We start from the raw sequence: 23,868 nt of genomic DNA, 5'->3' as shown, positions 1-23,868 counted from the left end.
AAAAAAGCTTTCTACTTTATATAATAGGATTAAATGTTTTTAAATATATCAACTGTTTTTGTATCTGATTTTTAAAACCTTATTAGCCAAGATGATTTAAATTTACTTTCTTATTGTTCAATTTGTATTTGTACGTGTCTATACATAAGGGGACAGTTAGCTTTTGTACATTTTAAAAGGCTTAACTTTTTCATGAAAACTAATTCTTTTTTTCAGAATTGTAAAAATGGATTATATTTGAACCTAACCATAATCTAATGGTAACTTAGAATAAAAACCAAGCATATAAAAATGAGCTTAACAATTTACCAAAGCATAACCCCCGCAGACAAACCACCACAACAGGTTATAATTTCTTCTTGGCTGTTTTTTTTTTTGCAGGGATCTAAAGCGAAAAGACATTGACAATGGCCGAAAAATTGATGTACATCCCTAATGATGATATACATAATTACCCCTTCTGGAGATTAAAGTTAGTGGTTGAAACGTGTGAACACTCAACTTAATTATTTAACCAATCAAAATTCACTACCATAAGTTTCCGAAGTTGTTAGCTTTCGAAATGGTTTAAGGCTATTTTTGAAACAGCTTGCCATATTTTAAAAATACCCACCTTTAAAATACCTATCCTCGAATACATATATTACTACATGAATGTTGCACCAGATTTGCATGTACTCTAATAAAGTGAAACACACAGTTGTCTAAATTATTGATACCCCCATCCATCTGCTTTAACCCAACCCCTCCTCTCCTACTGGATGAACGAACTGGCCGATAAATGAGGTCCATATTAGCAATCTAAATTGACGAAAAATTTTCCCCTGTCAATATATCTACGTATTCTATATCAATCTATCCTCGAGATGCTAATCTTGTTAAATTTAGAATGGCCAGTCCAGCTTGTTGTGTGGAGCGGAGCCACCCTACAGAATAAGAAAATGGTGCGGAGTCCGTCGGTCAACTTGGCTTCTCACTTTCTATGTTATAGCATATATTGGATATCTCATTGGTAAGATTTTTACAAGTTAATTAGGGTGTTTACTTAATTAATTTACCCGAAATTAAGTTATAAAGTAAAAAGTAACACAATCTTAACTGTAGATATTTTAGTAGCAAAGCTACCAAGTCCGTTTCTCAGCTGCTATCTAGGAAAAGAGGCTGGTTTTTTGTTACTTACGTGGTCTGTTAGTGTATCAGTTATTCTGTTATCATCATCATCATCATTGCCTTTTAGTTCTCGGCAGAACGTAGGCCATGCACAATGGTTCTCCAATCTTCCTTTTTTTGGGCACGTTTAGAGGCATTGCTGAAAGATGGAATTTTCTTTTCTTTCAGTTCACATAAGAGTTCCCTCCTCCAGGTTGTTTTTGGTCTACCTGGTTTCCTCTTTCCTACGTGGGGGTTCCAAGTCAAGGCTTGATTGGTTATATCATCATGCCCTTTCCTTAGAGTGTGCCCCAGCCATCTCCATTTTCTCTGTTTTATTGTCAGTTTAATGTCTGACATATCACTGCGCTCTAGAAGCTCAGCATTTGTGATCTTATTTGGCCAAAAGATTTTGTGGATTCTCCTTAGACATTTATTGACATATGTCTGTAGCTTGGAGACCACTGCTGTGTTTAGGAACCAAGTTTCAGCCCCATACAGCAAAACAGAGAGAACATTTGACTTGAACAGTCTTAACTTGGTCTTTATGGAGATGTTGTTGGAATTCCAAATTTTGTTCAGGCTGGCAAAGGCTGTCCTAGATTTGTTAATTCTAGCTTTAACATCTGTTAAAGTGCCTCCAGCTTCATCAATTTTACTTCCAAGATACTCAAAACAATCTACATCCTCAAGAATTTGGTCTCCAATAGTAATTGGTTCTTGGGAATTAGCATTTAATCTGAGTATTTTGGTTTTAGGAACATTTATTTCTAGTCCAATTTTCTTGGAGGTTTCAGCTATCCTGTTAGTCCTTCTTTGCATTTGACTTCTATTGCTTGTTAACAAAGCGATATCATCAGCAAAGTCCAGATCTCCTAAATATTTGGGATTGCCAAATAGCTCCCAGCGAATGCCATCATTACTTTCACAGTTCTTCATGATCCAGTCAATGGCAAGGAGGAAAAGGAAGGGAGAAAGAAGGCATCCTTGTCTGACACCTGTTACAATCTCAAAAAAGGTTGATAGTTTACCTTTATACATTACATTTCCACCTCCTTTATGATAGATAGCTTTAATGATATTGATTATCTTTTCTGGAATGCCATAGTGTCGGCAGATTTTCCAGAGAGATCTTCTGTCTAAAGAATCAAATGCTTTTTTGTAGTCAATGAAGTTTACAAAAAGCTCAGAGTTCCATTCCTTGGATTGCTCTATGATGATTCTTAGAGAGGTTATCTGATCAATAGTGGAACGGTTTGGTCTAAATCCAGCCTGGTTAGGTCTTAGCTTTTCATTAACCTTCTTCTTTATTCTATTAAGAAGAATCTTACTAAGGATACGGCCAGGTACTGAAAGGAGCATTATCCCTCTGTAGTTTCCACATTGGGTCAAGTCTCCTTTTTTGGCTAGTATTGAGATATGTCCATTCTTCCAGTCCTCTGGGCATAATTCATCATTCCATATCTTTGTGATCAGAGGTAGGAATGCCTCAGCAGATGTATCTAGGTCTGCTTTTATGACCTCAGCTGGGATGTTATCAGGTCCAGCGGCCTTGTTATTTTTCAAACTTTTAATGGCCTCCTTGATTTCCAATAGATTTGGCGCTCGACAGTCAATGTCAAGTGCATCTGAGGGTGGAATCTCAGTTTCTTCCTCTGGAACTGGAAGATTCAGCAGTTCAGTGAAGTGCTCTGCCCATCTATTTAGAATATCTTCATCAGTTTTAAGGAGTGAACCATCCTTGTCCCTGATGTGTGATCCTGATTTGTGTACTTTACCTGCAATGCTCTTAGTAATCTCATAGACATCTTTCATTCTATTTTGATTAGCAGCATTTTCTGCTTGCAAAGCAAGGTTTTCCAAGTGTTCTTTTTTGTCAATTCTGACACTTCTTTGGATTTCCTTGCTGAGCATCTTATACAGGTCTTTATCTTCTGGAGAGTTTCTGGAGAGTGTCTTTTGTCTTACCTCTCTTCTTTGATCCATGAGATCAATGGATCTTTGAGTGATCCACGGCTTTTGGTTAGCCTTTTTGAAACCTAATTTTTCTTGGCTAGTATCATTATAAACTTTTTTGATACCTTGCCAAATATCTTCAACTCCATCATCCTCTTGAAGAGTCAACAACTCAAATCTGTTCTTTAGAGTGAGCTTAAACTCTTGTAGCTTTTCAGAGTTTTGAAGGGTTGTTAAATTATACTTTTTCCTGGGGTTAGGCTTTGTGTCCTGCTTTTTAAATCTAAGCCGAACTTTAGAAGATAGAAGATAATGGTCTGAATTAACATCAGGTCCTCTTTCAACCCTGACATCAAGGAGAGAACCTTTAAAACGTCTAGATATACAGATGTGATCTATCTGATTAAAGGTTCTTTGATCTGGTGATCTCCAGGTGGCAGTATGAATCTTCTTGTGTTTAAAGATGGTTCCACCAATGACAAGTTTGTTTTCAGTACAAAAACTTACAAGTCTATCACCATTGTCATTTTCCTTGCCATTACTTAAGCCTAGGCCATATCTGCCCATGACTTCTTCTAAATTCTCATTATTACTCCCCACTTGAGCATTGAAATCTCCTAGGAGCATGGTCAGGTCCTTTTCTTTATGACCATTCTTAAATACAGAGTCAAGCTGGTCATAAAATTCGTTTTTGACCTCTGTATCTGCTTGTTCTGTAGGAGCATATGCTACTATTATTCTCAGATTGATGTTTTTATCCGAGGATTTGAAGTAAGCCTCCATGATTCTTGGACCATGGGGTTGCCAACTGATCATGGCCTGCTCTGCTTGCTTGGTCAGCATAAGAGCCACCCCTTGGTTATGTCCTAGATCCTCATTCATATGGCCTGAGTAAAGTATTTTCAAGCCAGAATGATGTTTAAACTCTCCATTATTTGTCCACCTTGATTCGGTGATTGCCAGGATATCAACCTTGGCTTTAAGCATTTCTCGGCAAATGTTTTCTGTCTGGCCTGACTGAAACATTGTCCGAACATTCCAGGTGCAAATTTTTGCTGGTCTGCGGGAATTCAGAATCATCCGCCTGACTGGTCCTTTAGCGGTTTCCCAGCCAAACATCATATTGTTGTTTCCAACCTCTACTTCGTTCCCGAGCCCAAAGTTAAATTGGTCTTTACTTTGTGCAGATTGAACGTGAGCAGGTTTTTTTCTAGGGAAGGATTGTTAGCCCCACCCAAACCCCCTGAACTGGGGGAAGTGACCAGAATTCAGTCTGTTCTGTTATCAGGGGACATTAAATTGTATTTATAAGAGTTTCGTTATTTTTGTTTGTTAATTCACCCCGAGTTGTTAATGTTATCCTTGATTTTTCAGGTGGCAGCTACCTGTTTGGTTATCTGGAACATGACAATGAACAAATGTTACGGAGAGGTCAGACATTATATTTTCCATATTTTATAGGAAAGCTTTTCTATAATTAGGGACGGTCCGTCCGTAACGGTCCGCTATTTCGTTGATTTTGACTTGTTAGAATTGTCCTTTCGATTTCAAACTTTGCATGATGATTTATATAACAGTTAGGTACAATTTAGAACCGTTAACTGAAAGTCCGTACTTCATTTAAAAAATGCTGAATTCCAATGTTTCTCAATATGCAAGTCCTAACAATGTGAGTATATTATTGCTCGTTTGTCTTACCATTTCAGATCTTTGCTTTTAAGGATGCCATCATCCTTGTCACTGTAGAAATTATATAGTATTTTTCGGATTTTAGAAAAATGACTTCAGGATTATCTATGCTAAAACCATTACCGGATCGAATCCTAAAAAAAATAGCTCAAAACCATGGCATAACCAGAGACTATATATAATCCTTACCTTATTGGTTCAGCTATTAGTGAGATATTGAGCTTCATTCGAACGGTTAGTATAGACATCCTTCTACTTTATATCAAAGAAGGAAAATTCAAATCTTATTTTGAAATAATCCTTGATTTTTGTTATATCATAATATTTACATTAATAAGGAAAAATACTTTATTAAGCAGTATTAGCATAATAATCTTTTACAGATTACGTAAAATAAGCGGAGTTTTTATGAAAGATAATTTATTATAATAGACCATAAGATCCATTTTTTAGAGATGGTTAAATGAGGGGTTTTGAGGGGGGTAAACACTTCTTTACCTTTACCACTGGCTGTCTATGGACTAAGGAGATCCGTTTTTAAAGGTTTTAGGCTATTTTAAGGGTTGGAAGAAGGTTTAAGGGTCTAAAAAAAATTTTTTAAACATTATAAAAAACTTTTAAAAAATAATTGTGTTCTACTAAGTTCTTTTTTTAGACGTAAGAAGAAGAAAATTAGAATTCATTCGGGAACATCCATCTGTCACTCCACAACAACTTGAACAGCTGATTGTAGGTAAGAACAGCTGATTGTAGTAAGAAATCGCTGATTTTAGGTAAGAACAGCTGATTGTAGACAAGACCAGCTGTTTAATTATAGGTAGAAACAGCTAGTAGTAGCCAAGCATAGATGATTGTAGATAAGAACAACTGATTGCAGACAAAATCAGCTGATTAATTATAGTTAGGAACTGCTGTTATTAGGCAAGAACAGCTGATTGTTGGCAATAACAGCTGATGGTAGGTAAGAACAGCTGATAGTAGGGAATAACAGCTGATTTTAGTTAAGACCAGCTGATGTAGGTACACAGCTGATTGTAGGCAATATCATCTTTTTGTAGAAAACAAAAATCTTTAGCCATAAACACACTTTTGGTACAATAATCAACCGCAGCTGCACTTTTAGGGCTATCAACATTTGTAGGGGCAAGATAATAATATTTACCATTGCTGCCTAAAGGGATAGTTCTACGAAGTGTATTTAAAGAGTTAAGGTACTTAGAGTAGTGAACTTTTATATGTCTTAGTAGAATATATTAGGCATTGGATAGATATGATTATATGTTAAAGAATTTTTAACATTGACCAGACCAAACTTTTTTTATTTAACAATATCTAAAAAAGTTAAAGTGATTTGCCACATAAATTACATGAGAATGGTCTATTTTTTTTCCAAATATGTATAGCCAAAACACCAATATGAGAGAATCATTTCCACATATTTCACAAGAGTTATAAAAAAATTGAACAGGGGTTCCCCTTGGGACAAGTTACTTAAAAAACATAAAAAATAACGTCCGGTTCATCATAGGACAGGTTTTCTATAGATTCTTTTTAAAAAAATAAAGAAAACCGTCCGGTTTACTTACAATATACACATTATCTCACGCGGAAATACCAACTAACCATACTACATATAATATATAAAAATCAAAATGTTATTGTAACTGAAGAGTATCATTGTGAAACACAGTGTATTACCTATAACTTTTTGTTATTCATTCCATGTTAAATCATATATATATATATATAAAAAGACCATTCTCATGTAATTTATGTTGCAAATCACTAACTTTTTTAGATATTGTCAAATAAAAAAAGTTCGGTCAGGTCAATATTAAAATTCTTTATCACAATCATATCTATCCAATGCCTAATATATTCTACTAAGACATATAAAAAGATCACTACTCTAAGTACTATACTAAATATTTTATTGGTCATTCTTTGTTGTTATGTATATTTTGTTGTATAAAAAGTTTGAAGTTCTATTAACTAGTAAATGCTATCTAAAGTTGTATTTATGACAATAAAGTTTTTGCCATATATAACATGTAACGAAGTTGAAAATAAAAATGAAAAACTCATTTTTTAAGGAAAATTTCTGGTCAAATCTTTTAATTTTAATCAATAACTTTATATTATGCACTAATACGTTATTTAAAATAGAAAAAACTTACAGTTCACTATTTTTTTTTTAAATGCACTTCGTGAAACTATCCCTTTGCTTTTATTTAAGTTCTGTCTTAAAGTCCACCTTTAAAAACTCAAAGTACAAGCAGCCAATCAAGTAATTGTTAACCTCATTAAGCATGTTATTTTTATAATTTCTAATATTTTTATATTTTTCAATAGTCCTTTATCATTCACATACAATACTCAGTAATTTTTAACAAGATAGTTATGTCAATATTTTGTATCAAGTCGAAAATACAAAGAAGGTTATTTTTGTTGTAAAATGAATGGGCTGGTAGCACCTACATGGCCGGCTTATTAACATACAACAATCGTTTAAAAAGTCTTATAATACAAATAAACTGGAAAGGAAATTACAAAATTTAGGTAAACTTCTAAACATGCAAAAAAGGTACATTGGTAAAGATTCATAAAAAAGGAACTGCCTCCGACAATTTGACCGACAACCGACTTTTAAGTTCCTAAAAAGAAAAACTTCGTATATTTAACTTGATCTATTATTTTTATGTAGTTAACATGAAAATATTTTCATATTAACAATCTTATACAAATATTTATGTGTACCTTTAAAAACCAAAACAATAATATCCATTTTGGAACAAATTTTGATCAGACACCCTATCTATAATACAAAGTAGCTTGATGTCTGTCTTTCCGTCCGTCTGTCCCTTAAGATCTTGGTAACCACCGAACCGATCAGATTCTACTCTTCAGGGAATATACCTACTGGTCCTGTGATGGTTTTAAGCTATTTTCTTAGGGCTTGGGAAACCCTCAACCCCCCAAAAATAAAAAATTCCCCTCAATTTTTTTTCTTTTTGATGATGCAGTTGTTGAAGATGAAGATGCACCACATGTACCACATTTTTTTTAATTACCTCTTGGTGCAAAGCCCCTAGAAGCTAGAGCAAAGCCGCTAATTCTTATTTAAATTAATAAGTTTTTTTTGTTTCTCTGTTAGGATCTCACAAACCATTGGACCAATTGAGTTCTCCATTTTGTTCTTTGCATAGGTGGTGTGGTATTAGGCTATTTTATTTTCATATTTAATTGGGATGAATTTATACTATTTTACAACCCTCACTTCCCTAGATGCAACTGGCGCAGCTGCTAGTTGAGCAATATATGACGAATTATGAAGATTCATTTTCATAAAACTGCAATAATGAAATTGTTAAATGATTTTAAGTGTATTGAATTTTATTGGAAATCTTTATAAAAACACTTTCTTTAATCAAATATATAAATATAAATTATATTTTATAGTAAAACAACGTTTTTTACTTCAATTTTATTTATCTTTAACTTAAAGTTTCATGCTTTCGCAATCTTCAGAAAGATACTAATGATTTTTATAACATAATTGGATGATTTTTTTAATAAATTTTAGGAGATTTTTCAACACATTTAATTTTACATAAAAAAATACTAATTTTGAACAGCTACATACTTTAGTTTCTTAAGAAGGTGATATTTTCTGTGGATACACTTAGAGAAGATTTCATGCCGTTTATTGAGAATAGATTCTTTGTCTGAATATAAGATTGCAACTTTTTCCATAAGACAAAGTTGACATTTATTAGAACCAGGATCAAAGGGTGGCTGCATAGAAAGGATACTCCACTTGATGTTGTATTGTAACTCGTCATTTTTTAATTGCCAAATATAACCAGATAGTTTTGTAGAATTTTGAAGGTGAAGATTATTGAAGGTAGAGTTGTGGTTGTTGTATCTTAATTTGAAAGTTGTTGAGGCCATTCCAATATACTTTTTGGTAGATTGGTCTGTTTGAACATCAGCTTGGTAGACTAAAGAATCTGTTAAGCATTTTCCGTCAAGTGGACAAGTTGTGCCTCTCCTACAGTTACAACCAGCTTCAGTTGTATGCTTTGTCTGTCCAAGAACTTTCTTATTATGGCTTGAGATTATGCTGGCCATATTAGGCATACAACTGTAGGAGATTTTGATGGTGTTTTGGTTGAAATACTTTTTAAAGACTCTGTTGTTTGAAAAGTGCTTGTCTACCAGGCGTAAGAACTCCTTTCCAATATTTGTGGACACAGCTGCATTGTAAGGAATATTGCACCATATAACTTTTCTTGTTCTGGTGCGGTTTTGTTGAATATTTTGTTGCCTATCATTATGAAAAATTAACTTGTGTTTATAACCTGATGTTTCTAGGGCTTCTTGGTAGATATGTTTTTCAGAATTATATATATTTTTTAATTCATTTCTTTTGTTAAAACAACATTTTTGACGTACAGAAACTGCCGAATCCGTTGGAAACACCTAATGATTTTAAATAAAGTTACCCCTTTTGTAGATTTGTTGGGCTTTTCTACCAATAGAGTCTGTCCTTCTTAGTAACATATTAAAATTTACCCACGACTGTGGCTAAATACGTAGTGCATCTGCTCGTCGTCGGGTTGGTGATGAGTTCGAATCTTGGCTCAAAACCGCGTCATGTTTAAAGACAATAAAAAATATTTCTAATGCTTCTATGTCAAATGCTCGACATTACTAGACAGAGTATGGTGAATGCCTCAGCCCAAAACAGTTGCAATTCATTTATATGCACAGTTAGGACTTCCAGACAATTCGTGCAATCAAAAAGTTGGTGTTCTATTGGGTAACTCTTTTTGGACAGATAAGTAGAATTTTGGCACACTTTAGGTATCCTAGGTTGTAGGTAAAAGTTTAATGGACAGCAGCTTCGCACATATGAGGTAATAGATGGGTAACATATTCAAATTTGCTGTATTTTTTAAAATTTTAGATGTAACAGCTAATGGTTTGAGCCCCCTGGAGCATGGAGCCAATGCGACCAACTGGAATTTTGGACAGAGTTTCCTTTTTACTGTCACCATTGTTACAACTATAGGTAAGTCAACATTTACCTGAAAGCGCTGTAAAGTGTCATGTATGACGTCATAGAAATACGTCTAAAAAGGTGGGATGAAAGTGGGAAGTGTTAAGGAAACCCATAAAAAGAGATTAATAGACGTATTTTTATGACGTCCCGCATGACACTTTTCAGCTCGGCGCAGGAACCTCAAGAGATTACCTCCACCCCCATCCCACCAAATTTGGCTCTCCCAAAATTCCTATAATAATATCACCCCTAAAAGTTTTTTAAGTTTGGGGGATATTACCCCCATCCCCAAAGCTATAGAGGACCCTTAAACAAAGGGGGGAGGCGGATGTGCCACTTTTTGAAACCAAAAGTAAAACGTGCATGATCTCAGCCCATAAAAGAGTTATAACTCTAAAATTCGGCACAGCAGTTGCTTTTGTGGAGAACAATATGAAACTGTGAAGAAACGGCGGCGGAACCGCCGCTCCCGCCGTTTCCCGCCGAATTTTCTTGCCTTTTTTCGCCAAATTAGACAGTTCTCAATCATCTGAGATAAACTTTTTTTCTCATAAAAATTTACCTTATATTTTCACGTGACACATTCAAACATGTCAATACTGAAGAAAATTGCAAGTGTAAAATATAATCGAAATTTTTATAAAAAAAAGTTTATCTCAGATGATTGAAAATTATGGCGAGAAAAAGCAAAAAAAAATCGGTGGGAAACGGCGGTTTTCGGCGGGAGCGGTGGTTCCACCGCCGTTTCTTCACAGTTCCATTTTGTTCACCACAAAAGCAACTGCTGTGCAGATTTGTAGAGCTGTAACTCTTTTATGGGCTGATATCATGCACGTTTTACTTTTGGTTACAAAAGTGGCACATCCGCCTCCCCCCTTTAAAAAAATTACCTATCCCTATTGGGATTTAGTGTCCCTCCCTTCATAAAAAAAAGCTTTGACGTCTTTGGCTAGGAGCTCATTTTATACTTTTTTAATAAACTATGTTGGTTTAGTTGTTATAATGTAAGCTTATAATGTTTATCTAATTAGAATATTAACTAATTTGCATAATATTCTGGTAATTTATGCACTTAAAATTCCTCTGAAATGAAAACTTACTTATTCACAAAATTTCATAAACTTAATTCATTCCAAAAATAGTTTTTCATTAAGGATATCTTCTTATCAAATTTGCCAAAGTCGTTGAAAAATCTTAAGCATAAAAATTAAGCCTATTTGAATAAATATACTTTCGACATAAATAAAGCATATATTTATTTTTTTTCAAATTCTTTTAGATTTTATTCCTGAAAAATTCACCAAAAGCATTGCTAATGTCAAGCTGACAAAAATTTATTTTTAGCATATAATACATAGAATTACCATGGACAATCAATTAATGTTTTAAAAAATAGATATCTTTGAAATAATTGGCATTATTTGTAATTTTTGAAACTCTTTCCAGTATTTTTTTTTATAGGTGTCAACTTTGTTATTATTGGCAGTTTGACATTGGCGAAGCATTCGTTGATTTTTTCGATTATTTAACAATTTCTTTGTCTAAAGTTCTTTTCAATAAGGAATACATATTTAGTAAATATTATCGTTTTACCACTGTTTTTAAGCCTTAAAACACACACCTTTACGGATTTTACTAGCAACCTACTTTTCCCTTTACTGAAAATACAGGAAAAAATGACCCCCTTTTTAAAATATTTGTATTATTTTCAGGGTATGGTCATATAAACCCGAAGACAGCCGGAGGGAAGTTGGTGTGTATCCTGTATTGTATTGTGGGGATACCATTCACTCTGGTTTTCCTGTCGGCAATAGTACAGAGGCTTCTCAGCCCCACATTTAGGAATTTATTTTAATACATTATTGATTAAATCACAGCTTAATTACCTTTAATTATATCGTTTGGGCGCGGTTCTTTATTGATTTAAAGGTATCAACTAGAGATCCCAATCCAACATGCACCGTAGTTTAATATATTAAGAAACATCCAGCAGCTAGACAACCAACCCTTTTATTGCTCGATATTTGTCTGGAAGTCCTAACGGTGTAATTTAATGTGTTGCTTTTGTTTATGGGCCAAGGCATTCCTCCTAACCTCACTGTTAGTTTCAAATGTCTGAAACAGCAGTTGCAGATGTCATTTTTAACGTCTCTAGGATGACGCAGTGTGACCCAGACTCGAAACCGACACCTCCCCGACGGCAAGCAGGCACTTTATCATTTGCGTTAATGAATAGGATTTGTTAGTATGTTTATTTCAAAGTAAAGAGGTTTCTAAACCAGACATTATAGAAATTATTTTGATACATACTATTTGATTATTATAACCAACGACGCAGTTTCTTTATACTAAATAAATATCTGTTTGTCCCTGATAAATGAAAGAAAGAAAAAAGTATGCTATTTAGAAGGTGCTTTTTGGATAGATGAATTTTCATTAAAGAAAACAGCCTAAAAAATCACGTTTCCCCCCCCCCCCCTAAAAATTACGGTAAAATTCTAAAGCTGGAAAAAATGTTGCTAATATGTATTAAATGATTCAGATTGCTGTCAAAATTTTTACAAAAGTTATCACATTTTGGAAATCTTGAGGTGAGTTTCTTTTCATCTTCAATTAAACCCTTTCGTTCGGTCCGTCTGTCTGTCAGTATCACTCATATTCAATTTTGATGAACGAGTTAGAATACATGGACAAATCTTTTATGAGATTTTTTTTTAAAGATTTCCTAAGAAAATTAGGTTCTTTTTATTCGCTAGAAATTATTGATTCGGAAGAAACCTTTTTATCATTTTTTTAACATTTCTAAAAAAATGACTATGAAAATGTATCATATAAAAATTGTTAAAAAGGTCAAAAAACATAAAAATTACGAAATAAGAAACAAGGATGATAAATTTCTAAAAAGCGCAGTAACAACAATTAAACAATATATTTTTGATGAATACAAAAGTTGTAGCATAGCTCATATCCCACATATAAAATTAACTTGGTGTTTGACTTTCTTTGTTTTTATACAAACGGATCTCGCTAATTGTTAGACCGATACTGTTCTCCTTTTCAATCTAGCTTTATGAAAGGTTTATGACTATTTCTTTAAGGGCACCTACACCCCTCCCTTAAAGAAAACAACACCGGTAAAAATACTTTTTCTCCAATTTTTTACGTAAAATTACTATAATTTAAATTGGAGGGTCGAACCTCCTCCCTTTCCCTCAATTGACCCTATAGGCCTGTAGGGGCGTATCCATTAGTTACTTCAATTTGATTTACTCTTTCAGATTAGCTTTGAATATTTGTGTCTGTGTGTTTATACACATAGAAACAGTGACTCACTGTCTACTGGTTTAATATAACTTTTATACAGAGGTGCTGCGCTCCAAAAAAGTTTTAATGTAAAAGTCAAAAGAAAAGTTTTTTGATTTTTAGTTATCCACATAAGGCAAATTCCTATAAAATTTCCTAGTCTAGGAGTTAGGGTTTCCTTAGCCTTACATAGATATAAATGAATATTTAAGAATTAAAAAACCTTAACTTCTAAGAAATTTAAACAAATTGGTCCATTTTATGAAGAAAGACATTTTGATGTTTATATTTTTTACCATTAAAAGAATGAAAAGTAGATTTGAAAATATAATTATGAAATTTATATAGAATCTTGCTTTAAATCCAAATACTACTGAACAGTTTTATATATAGCAGCTTAAGGATTAATTTTCCCTATTCTTTTATACTTTACTGTTATTTTTTATTTATGTTTTGCTGTGGTACTTTTAGACATAATCGTCCTAGTTTGATTATTAGATACAAAATCATTATATTTTTATAAGAAAATTACTAACCAAGGATGACAACAAACATATGTAGCAAAGCATCGAGCGAAGCTGAAAATTTTTTTTGTACATATATTGAGTAAAATATTTGGTCAAGAAATTGTTACCGATTAAAAAATTCTTACTGAAATTCAGGGACGTCCGAAAGGGACGCTAAAGGGGTGTTTACACTCCCTCCAAATTTTTGTTGTTGAAATTTCACTGTCCAAAAATGGGTTTTTAACCCTACATTTAAAATCAGGGGTGGGAGGGGAATTGGGAGTAAAAGAAAATTTCGGTGTGCTTTAATTTAACTCCCTAACCCTCACCCAAATGTCATTTACTTCATCTATCTTGATCCCCCACCCCTTCCCTCCCAAAAGTTTGTACATACTTGCTCCAATCTCAATAGGACAAAAATTGAATAATATACTGGATACTAAATAACCTGTGAAATATAAATTAAATTTCTAATCCGCATAGTATTACTGATAGTCTGAGTTAATTATAGTATAGCTTCGCTCCTAACATTTAATGTTTTTCTTTATCTATCTTTTCAACCGAAATAATTATGATATAAATATTTTATAACAAGTTAATAATAATCAAAATGTATTCTAATTACACTAATTGATTTTTATGTAACCTTTAGATAGCACAAAATTATTATTTTTTTTCACGTTGCTTAACGCACACACACAAACATACACATAAACACAATCTACTCTAAAAAATTTCTGATGAGTGGTTTAATTCTTTCAGGGGAAAATCCCCCGAAATAGTTCACTGGGCCTATAAAAAGCGTGAATGAAAGGAAGAACATTATCGATCCAGCGGTTAGCGAGATCTTTTAGTACAAACACACAGATAAATAGAAAAACATCCTCTTATACCTGTTAAGTGTTGTCCAGATGGGAGTATTTTGCTGTGCTTTTGAAACATTGAGGGATCTATTCAATTGCGTGCACAGAGTTATTTTTACTGGGGTATGCAATTCTTCAAGGGGGTGTAAAAAGAGGCACGCCTATGGTGCTGTCATATTTTCTGCTTCGTTTCAATTTTATTTTAGCTTGTGTAACTTTCTTTATACATGTTATTAATTGTATCTTTTTTTACGGGTAAAGCTACCCTATAATTACTTTGTTTGTCCATCCGGCAGTCAGTCCGGAACGCTATGTGGGAAATATTATTTTATCAGCTGCTATTCAAAATAGACAACTGATTTTTTTGTGTGAAGATTTCCTATACCAATGAGTCTCCAGTATATTAGTCAATGTCAGTATAAATATTAAGAAATATGAAAATACGTGAGAGGGGTTTCATGAATTTTTATTGAATATATTTGATTTTCTGTTCTTGATTAAAAAAATGTTTTCATCCTTGTTTTATTCGAATTCAATATATTCTAATTTCTTAAGTTAACGTTAAAAAATTAAAATTTTGACATTATTTGAAATTATTCTAGTGGACAAACTAGGTTAGGTCATGTAAGGTTTGGGCGCTATACATAGAACACCTTCTTCAGATTTATTGGATAGGTTACTCGGTGCGAAAATATTGGATTATTCCAATTTTCCAAAATCTTTGCTGTTAAATAAATGTTATGTTTCTTTACATAATTAAACTACATTATTATTATTTTTTCATTATTAAACAAAGTACATTGTCAAAAACATGAATAAGTAAAATATTGAAGAAAAATCTTTACGTCTCCAATTGGTTCAGTGGTTCTTAAAAATAAATTTTCATAATTTTAGGTGAGGTTACTTCATCTTGGATTAATGGGCCTCGCAATAATATTTTCTTAATTTTAGGTGAGGTTACTCCATCTTGGTTTAATGGGCCTCGCAATTTTCCTCATGGTTTTTCTTATACCTTCAGGTGACATTCCTTTTGTTTTATAACAGCTTATAACTCAATCTTCTTTAATTTTGTCTTTCTCTCTCTCTCTCTTTTTTTTCTTTCCATTTGATCCCCTTTTTCTACTTTTTTCTCTATTTTAGTTTTATTCTGGTGGTTGGAGCCTGGTTGGTCCTTTCTGGATTCTGTTTATTTTGTTTTCATTTCCCTCACTACGATAGGTAATCATTCTTGTTAGATTTTACATACCAGTTACGTGACTTAGCATACACACACACACAAACACATTTTTCCTTATAACATAAGTCTAAGGACCTATAATCGTCCGATCGCTTGTAGTTGATTTAGGAAAGGATAATACTTGGCACTGTAAATTATACTGGTACCCAAAGTTTTATATCACCTTATATCATTGGTTGTCTCAAAAACTACTTTTACATAATGGTATTTTATTAAATATTATTTGGTTGGTTCAAACTATCAATATCCAAACTTTCACGATCAATTTTAATTTTAATTCTAGAATGGTTAATTCCTTAAATGATTATCACGAATTGTTTTAACACTTTATTCTTCTACTTGAGTTTACTTTTGTTCCATTTTCTCATTACAGATACTTTTCCAGAAAGCAATTAGTGGTTCAATTGTTTAGACACTCAACCAATCAATGAAAATTTGATAAAAGTCCCCAAAGTGGTTAAGCCAACGAATAAGAAAATATTATTATAAAGCTTTGAGGACTAGTTTAATAAGCAACACAATGTCCTCTCCCTCCCTGTTTTCCTTCTATTCTTGTATTTCTACAATTACAAATACTTTTCCAGAATAAAAGTAAAGTTTTCTTTGTGGATAAAAAAAGACCAGACTTGTAATTTCAAGTTCTTTACACAAATAACAACATCCAAAAAAAGCAAAGCTGAACAAATCTCTAATATTAAATGGAATTTTTAAAAGCGAAGCTTCTCTATAATGAGGATCAGTCTGTTCGTACGTAACGGATAGCTCCCATATGAATATTTTGCTTATTAAGTTCTGACACTTGTTAATGTTTATTTGTCCAAACGTTTGATTTAGAGCTTCTCTTTTTTGTAAGTTGTCATTCTTGTTAAATCAAGATATGAGTCTATTTTTTTTAAATTGCTGACAAAATAAAATTTTTGATAACAGCTTTATATATTTGTGACAATATTATGCCCCATTGTTTTGGGAATACTCATACAAAGTTTACAACCGATAGGATGATTCTATCATTCCTTATTTACTGTGATAGCTATCTGGGACTTGCAAACGGACGGACGGACATACCGACATACCCTTAATTTAGGAAAGCTGTGCACATAGAAAGATATTAATGTTTAACCTACTTGCTAAAAGTAGTTAGAACTATTTTTAACAAGAATCCTAAATTAGTTCTTGAGAACTTGAGTTAGGTTAAGATTTAAAGAGAAAAATAATAATAAAGAAGATAAGTATTTACTTTTGGAGTTGAGCTACTTTTTATTCATTGCAAAGCGCTTCTATAATTCGGTTCGTCACTTGATTTATTGAATATTGATTCTTCAAATGATTAGGTACATCGGTATAATCAAAATGTTGTTCGCAATGTCGACGTAAAATATTATTTACAACAGTATTGAGGGAGGGGACATTGGACTGTAAATTACACAGGTGGGTTCCAAAAGATTTATTATTGATAAGCTTAAAAACTTTGGGCACTCGTATTAAATCTTAACGGGTATTAATATCCTCAGTGATGAAACATTTCAACCAATAAATGTAATCTGTGAAAAGGAGTAATTTTGTTTTTAATATTGGAAGTATATCAATCTATCATTATCTTTTCCATGATATCGATTTTCCTGCTTTATACAAAAAAAAAATAAATCGTGTTTTTTTATGTTTCAGGTCTTGGTGACTATATTCCAGGCGATAATGCAGTTCATATCTATTACAGGTGTTTATTTTTTACGAGAAAGCCGAAAATGTCACGTGTGACGTCATTAAAATACGTCTAAAAAGGAAGGATGATAGGAGAAGTGGGAAAGGAAACCCCCCCAAAAAGAGGTAGATTTTTATGACGCCACACGTGACATTTTAGGCATTTTTTTACTAGCATTAACACCTCAGGGGATTTTGGGTTGGGGGTGGGGAGTCGACCCTGCTCTATAAATTTTAGTTTTCAAAGGAAAAAGAAAAGTATATTTTGTAGGGCATTTTCTATTGGGAGAGTTATGGTACCCTCCCTCAAAATAGTTTTACTTCGCTAGACTTTGAGAAACTTTATTGTAAAGGAGAACCATATCGGTTCAGAGGTTAGCGAGATCCTTTGCTACTCACATACATACATACACTAGACATCCTGTACCTTTTCTACATGGATTATAATAAGGGAAAATGAGACTGCAAAAGAGAACCTAATCGGTCCAGCGGTTTGACACATAGACACAGACATCCTATGTTAATTCATTCATTACAAGGACTACTACAGAAGAAATACTTTTTTTTTCAGTCAGACATAATAACCAAAACACCCCCTTTCTTCTTCCTTATGTACGTCCTTGGTTTAATAGGTTCCATTTAAATTCTATTTGATGCCGTATTGACTATTTAACGTACAACAACCATTATTATAGAATTGCTTTGGTTTTAAGTAATTTTATAAAGTGTGGATGAATTAATTTTTTCCAAGTACCAAATTCCTGACCGTTTATGAATGATTACTAAAAAGGCAATTATGTTAAAATTACTTTGGGGAATTTTTCAATTTAAAATAATTTGTTTAGACCAAAATAACTATTTTCGTACATATTATATTTTGAATAGAATTTTATTTAAAATGAATTTGTTTTACTGAAGTTATTCATAATAGGAAATATAAAACATTTTAAATAAGTAATAACAGTATGAAGTTATACAGATTTTGGCATAATTGTAATGCTTTTAGAAATATCAAAGAAGTTATAATTTAAGTTATATAAATATTTTGTGGGAGGGTACCGCCACACTCTCAAGAGAAACTGCGATGCTGTGAGTATTGGTGCAAAAAATGGGGACAAATTTTAAATTGATTTGACGGGGCTGATTATTTACGTCACAAGTGATGGGAAAGAAAAGGGAAGGAGGAAAGAAACCCCCTAGAAAAGAGATGGGGGTATGACGTCACACGCCAAAACAATTTGAAATTTGTCCCCATTTTTTGCACCAATATTCACAGCATCAAAACTGCCCCTTCGAAAAAATTCCCCCTCTCCCACCACGCCAAAAAATGTTTTAGGCAAATCATATCTTTGAACCTTTTATGTAAAGATAAACATTCTATTACTTGAAGTATATAAAAAAAATTGGATATAGTCAGTTTCGTGACATCGCCATTTAAGGGGTGGTGATCACCCCTTAAGAGGCGATATGGTCGCCTCTTCTGAGGTGGTAACATAATCTCCTCTTGTGCTAAGGGACGATTTAATGATCCTATATCGCCCATTCATTGTCTTTTGTTTTTAGGAACTTTTACAAGGCCATGGTTGGAGTGTATCTACTCACAGGAATGTGAAACATATTTGGAAAAGCGAAGCTTTTTTAAAAATTAGGGTCTGTCCGTCTGTACGTCTGGAACGGATAGCTTTTTTGGTTAATTGAGGCATGTTAGAATTGTCCTATAAATTTCATGGCGATTCCTGTAGTAGTTTTTTAGAAAGCGTAGCATCTCCATATTCGTTACCAGAATATCCTTACGTCTATTTTAAACAAATTTACTAACAATTTCAGTTCTGAAACTCTAAAAGTATTAATGTTCGTTTGTCCTACCGTTTCAGAGCTACGCTTTTAAGAATGTTTTACATATTTTTGGATAATTTTCATAGTAAAGCTATCTACGAGTAAATTGTGTCGCTTGGTTTGTTGCTTTTAGGTGTTTAATAATTATTTATCGCATAGTATTATAGACAACTTTCTGCGGGTATGAAAATGTAAAATTATAAGATTAAGAGCCATGTTTGTTATCCCCCCCCCCCCCCCACCAGGAAATTGTCTACAATACGATACGCGATTTTTCAGTATGGCTCGGAACCGGAACTATTCCACCAGTTATTAATCGGTTTCGGAAAGTTTTTTTCTTCATGGTTTTAGTTTTAATATTTCATATAAGCCTTTGTATCATCAGATAATAAACTGCTTAATATATTTTTGTATTCTTGACTTTAATGTAGCATTTAATTTTACTTTAATAATTTTATCTGAAAGAAACAAACAAGCTTAGAAAGTTATTTTCTAAAGATAGACGGCTGACTTTTTGTGATGATTCCCTATGGCAATGAGCATCAAGTATATAATTTACTTAGTCCGTCGGTCTGTAAGTCATGCTACAATATAAAAGTTTTTACATAAAAATATGGAACATTGAAAATGTCTGTTGCTGTTATTCCTAATCATAACAATATATTCAGTTCGTTCGTCCGTCAGTCCGTACCTCCACGCTCGGGAAAGTGATTTTCTCAACTGCTATTCAAGATAGACAGCTAATTTTTGGAGATAAGATTCCATATAGCAATGAACATCCAGAATGTAAATGACTTAGTCCGTCGGTCTGTCAGTTATGCAACAAAATATAAATATGTGAACATTAAAAAGGTCTTCTGCTGTTATCCCTGACCCTGACAGTATATTATGACATCCCTCAACTCAATCTAGGATTACATCTACATAAACACAGGTAAGAGTTACATTTTAGTGGCGTAGCTTACTTTACCTCGTAAGGGTAGGATTCTCCTTGATTTTAGTAATCATCTAGAGAATCCAGAGAATCATCCGCACGACCTTTGTCCTCACTGTGCATGGTAATGACTTTTGACTATTTATGGGTCAAGGCTTTCCCCCCTATTTGTGTCGCGCACCTGACATAGCAGCAGTAGAAACCATTTTTAACGTCTATAGTTATGACGTGGTCCCCGACGACAAGCGGATACGCTACGCTTAGAGCCTCGGCCGCGGTTTTAGTGGCGTAGCTACTCTATAAGCGTTGTTGGTTATTATGTTCGTTCGTAAGATTGTAATGCGTTTTCAGTTTGGCTGAGAACAGATTCTAATCCAGCGGATATTAAACGGTTTCGAAACTGGAAAGATATTCTTAAAAATCAAAAAGTATTTTAGAGAAAGACTAAACTACATAACTTTTGTGTCACTTTTGAGAAGAACGATTCCTATATGACGTCATATAAAGGGAAAAGAAAAAGAGAAGGGGGGAAGAAAACCTCTTCAAAAGAGATGGAAGAAAAGGAAATCGTCTTCCTCAAAAGTGACACAAAAGTTATGTAGTTTAGCCTTTCTCAGTATTTTAAGACTTAATTTTTATTTATAGGGATATATTTGATGGTGAAAACGACAGGGCAAGCCAAAGACGCGGTTATGGAACTTCTAAAGAGGTAAAACTTTGTCCATTAAGATCAAATAAACAGCTTGTATCTACACTATCAATAAAAGAAAAATCTGTATTATATTATATACCGCAACGTATGATATAATAATGGATAAATAATTTCGACATGTATGAAAATATTATTTATATTTTTAATATTTTTTTTCTTATAGTTAATCAATAACTAGTAACTTAAACTTCTGTATATCGAGAGAGCTCTTTATTGTGCCTATAAAAAATTGACGTCATCATAGACGTCCAAGGGAGGGGGGGGGTAATGTAGGGATTATCGCCCCCCCAAACTTAATTTTTCATTTAAAATTTACCCCTACCCTAGGGGTGCCGTAAGCACCCACATCCATTTAGGAGGGGTTATTTACCCCCCCCCCTTAAAAATTTTTTACCCCCCACAAAAAAAAGCTTGGACGCCCCTGGACGTCATACAATACAATTGAACAATGATAGGGAAATACACAGAATAAATTACCAATGACAGGCCAGTATACATTTAAATTGACCAATAGTAGGCCAGAATGACGTCATAGGCAGTATAAAAAGGTTCAAAAATCTATGAAAAGTAATTTTATTATTTTTATTAAGGAATTAAGTGAAAACACAACAGTATCTCACTTTGCTGAGACAGAGACAGAGACAAATCAACTTGTCAGAAAATAAGAAAACCATTAAAGATAGATAAAACTGATAAACAGGTAACTAGCATAATATACAAAATTTAAGATATACAGGGATATAAAAGGATACTAGACAATGGCCGATAAATTGATGTACATCCCCAAAATAATATATACAAAATTTCCCCTTATGAAGATTGAATTTAGTGATAGAAACGTTTGGACACTCATCTTAATAAACCAACCATTCCTAATTCATTAAAAGTCCCAAAGTTGAAAGCCAACGCATAAGAAAACGGTATTATAAAACTTTGGGGACTAGTATGATAAACAGAATTTAGTCCCCTCTCTCTAAAGATATATGATTATATAAAAGAAAATATTTTTTTTCCAGTATGGCATCATATAACAGACAATTTTCCACAAATATTAAGATAAAACCCATAAAATTAATATCAGTTTTATTAGACCGAACTGTTATTAATCTTTTGATTTTTCATTATAACGTCCGTAGAAACATGTCTATAATATGATGCGATAAATAACTAATAAGCATTTATTTATTGTCTGTCTATACGAATACATTATGTCGGAATGAACCCCCTTAAATCAGCTCCAGGGAAAAAATATCACATTGGATTTATGTTTTATCCCTCTCAGAATATCTGTCTTACACCCTAAGGCTCACATCCCCCTAACGAAATATAACAACCCCTTAATATCTGAATTACATCCCCTATAGCTTACACCCCTTCGACACCCATCTCGTGTTGGATTAAGAGGTTTATAACATTTTACAACCCCTGTGCATGCACGTTATTGCATTTAAACAATATTTCCTCCATTAAATGACAATCTTTTTCCACAGATATTAAAGGGTCTTACAGGAAAGTAAAAAAAAGGCTTAATTGTATTATGGAAATTTTATATAAAATTTATTATATACGTTTATGTAAGTTCAATTTATGATAATTTTATCACAAAACCTTTTGTTCGTTGTTGTTTTTGATTTTTAATTGTTTACTAAATGTGAATTTTAAAAATTTTCCAAATTTAAATTTTTTTAAATTATAAAATATGTATAGTTTTGCTTGTAAAATAAATATCTTGAATAAAACAAGGATGACAACATCAATAAAGGAAAAGCTTAAGAACTTAAAACTTTTAGCTATCAGATACGCCATTAGAGGACTCAAAGGGCACTTAAGGGAAGGTTGGGGCTTGGAGTCGACCCCCCACTTTACATTTAAGTTTTTAAAATTTTTTGGGGGAATTTCTTTTGCAAAAGTCTGCCCTCTTTTAGTTATAAACCTTCCCTGGACCAATGAGAAGCATGTCATCGGTCCAGCCTCAAATCCCCCTTAAATTTAAGGAGGGTGGACTTTTTTTAGCTGTACACCCCCTTTGCCCTATCATGGGGGGGGGGGGGTGAACCTTGTCACATAGGTCTATTGGGTGTTAGAGGTGTATCCATTTCACCTTAATTTTGCCATTCTGCGCACCTCTCGTTGTAGCTATCTTCATACAGAAAATTTAAAATAACTTTACTTTCAATACAGATCTTAAGCAAAAATTTACATTTTTAACAGTTTTAGTATTATAATTATAATTTTTCCAGGTAAAGGAGAAAGATAAATTCCAAAGAATTGACTCATATCAAATTTTCCAGGAATTAAAATAAAATATTTTAAAATCCAAAAATAATAGAATTCTACTGGGTGTCACAAAAGATATATTACAGTTTGGGGGAAAACAAAAGTTATTATCTTAAATAAAAACTATCCTAAAGATTTGTTGGAAATAGTAATTTTTATAACTTTTAATTTAAAAATGACTAATTAAAAAGAAACAATTAGCTCACATGTTTTTTTTTCTGAGAACAACAAAAAATCAAGTAATTAATATTTAATAAACATATAAGACTAAAATAAAATATCTATAAGAATTGATCTTATAAAATTGTAAATGCTAATATTTTCATATTTTAACATTTTTTTATCATATTCATAATTAAAAATTAACAAACTTTTTATTTTCATAATTTTTAACTGTACCATTTTTCAAAAAATTATTCAAAACAAAATCTATATCATTTTGATAATTTTAACCAAAAAATAAAAATCTTACTTTGCATTTTGTGAAACATTGCTTCAAGTGTACTGTTATTATACCTCAAAGTTTGGATCAACTGCATTTCACAGTAAAATATTCCTGGTAACGAATATTTCCAAAAATCTAATTTTAATCTAAATTTAAAAGCCTGCTAGCTGCCAAATGGCTGAACGTACAGATCATACC

General features: G+C 32.9%; 1 protein-coding gene across 1 annotated transcript; it reads left to right on the top strand.

Moving 5' to 3' along the window:
* Nucleotides 1–214: 214 nt before the first annotated feature.
* On the top strand, nucleotides 215–23,335 carry LOC145332059 (potassium channel subfamily K member 1-like). The gene is made up of 15 exons (XM_080176984.1): nucleotides 215–345; nucleotides 889–1,012; nucleotides 4,480–4,536; nucleotides 5,450–5,527; nucleotides 9,764–9,868; nucleotides 11,572–11,701; nucleotides 12,402–12,450; nucleotides 15,483–15,549; nucleotides 15,672–15,749; nucleotides 17,434–17,482; nucleotides 19,030–19,071; nucleotides 20,156–20,236; nucleotides 20,882–20,945; nucleotides 21,539–21,648; nucleotides 23,189–23,335. The coding sequence occupies exons 1-14, from the start codon at nucleotides 292–294 to the stop codon at nucleotides 21,611–21,613; spliced, it is 1,053 nt and encodes a 350-aa protein (XP_080033110.1). The 5' UTR covers nucleotides 215–291; the 3' UTR covers nucleotides 21,614–21,648; nucleotides 23,189–23,335.
* The last annotated feature ends 533 nt before the right edge of the window (nucleotides 23,336–23,868 follow it).

Source organism: Acartia tonsa, chromosome 11, assembly GCF_053477335.1.
Source record: "Acartia tonsa isolate MP-2025a chromosome 11, ASM5347733v1, whole genome shotgun sequence".
Classification (NCBI taxonomy): domain Eukaryota; kingdom Metazoa; phylum Arthropoda; class Copepoda; order Calanoida; family Acartiidae; genus Acartia; species Acartia tonsa.
Note: the sequence above shows the minus strand (reverse complement) of the source record. Positions and strands in the feature narration are given on the sequence as shown.

Coding starts and splice junctions, on each gene's coding strand:
- LOC145332059 (XM_080176984.1), top strand. CDS start 292: ATGAGCTTAACAATTTACCAAAGCATAACCCCCGCAGACAAACCACCA. Junction 12,451..15,482: donor CACATTTTGGAAATCTTGAG/GTGAGTTTCTTT, acceptor TCTTAATTTTAG/GTGAGGTTACTCCATCTTGG. Junction 19,072..20,155: donor GGAGTGTATCTACTCACAGG/AATGTGAAACAT, acceptor ACATTAAAAAGG/TCTTCTGCTGTTATCCCTGA.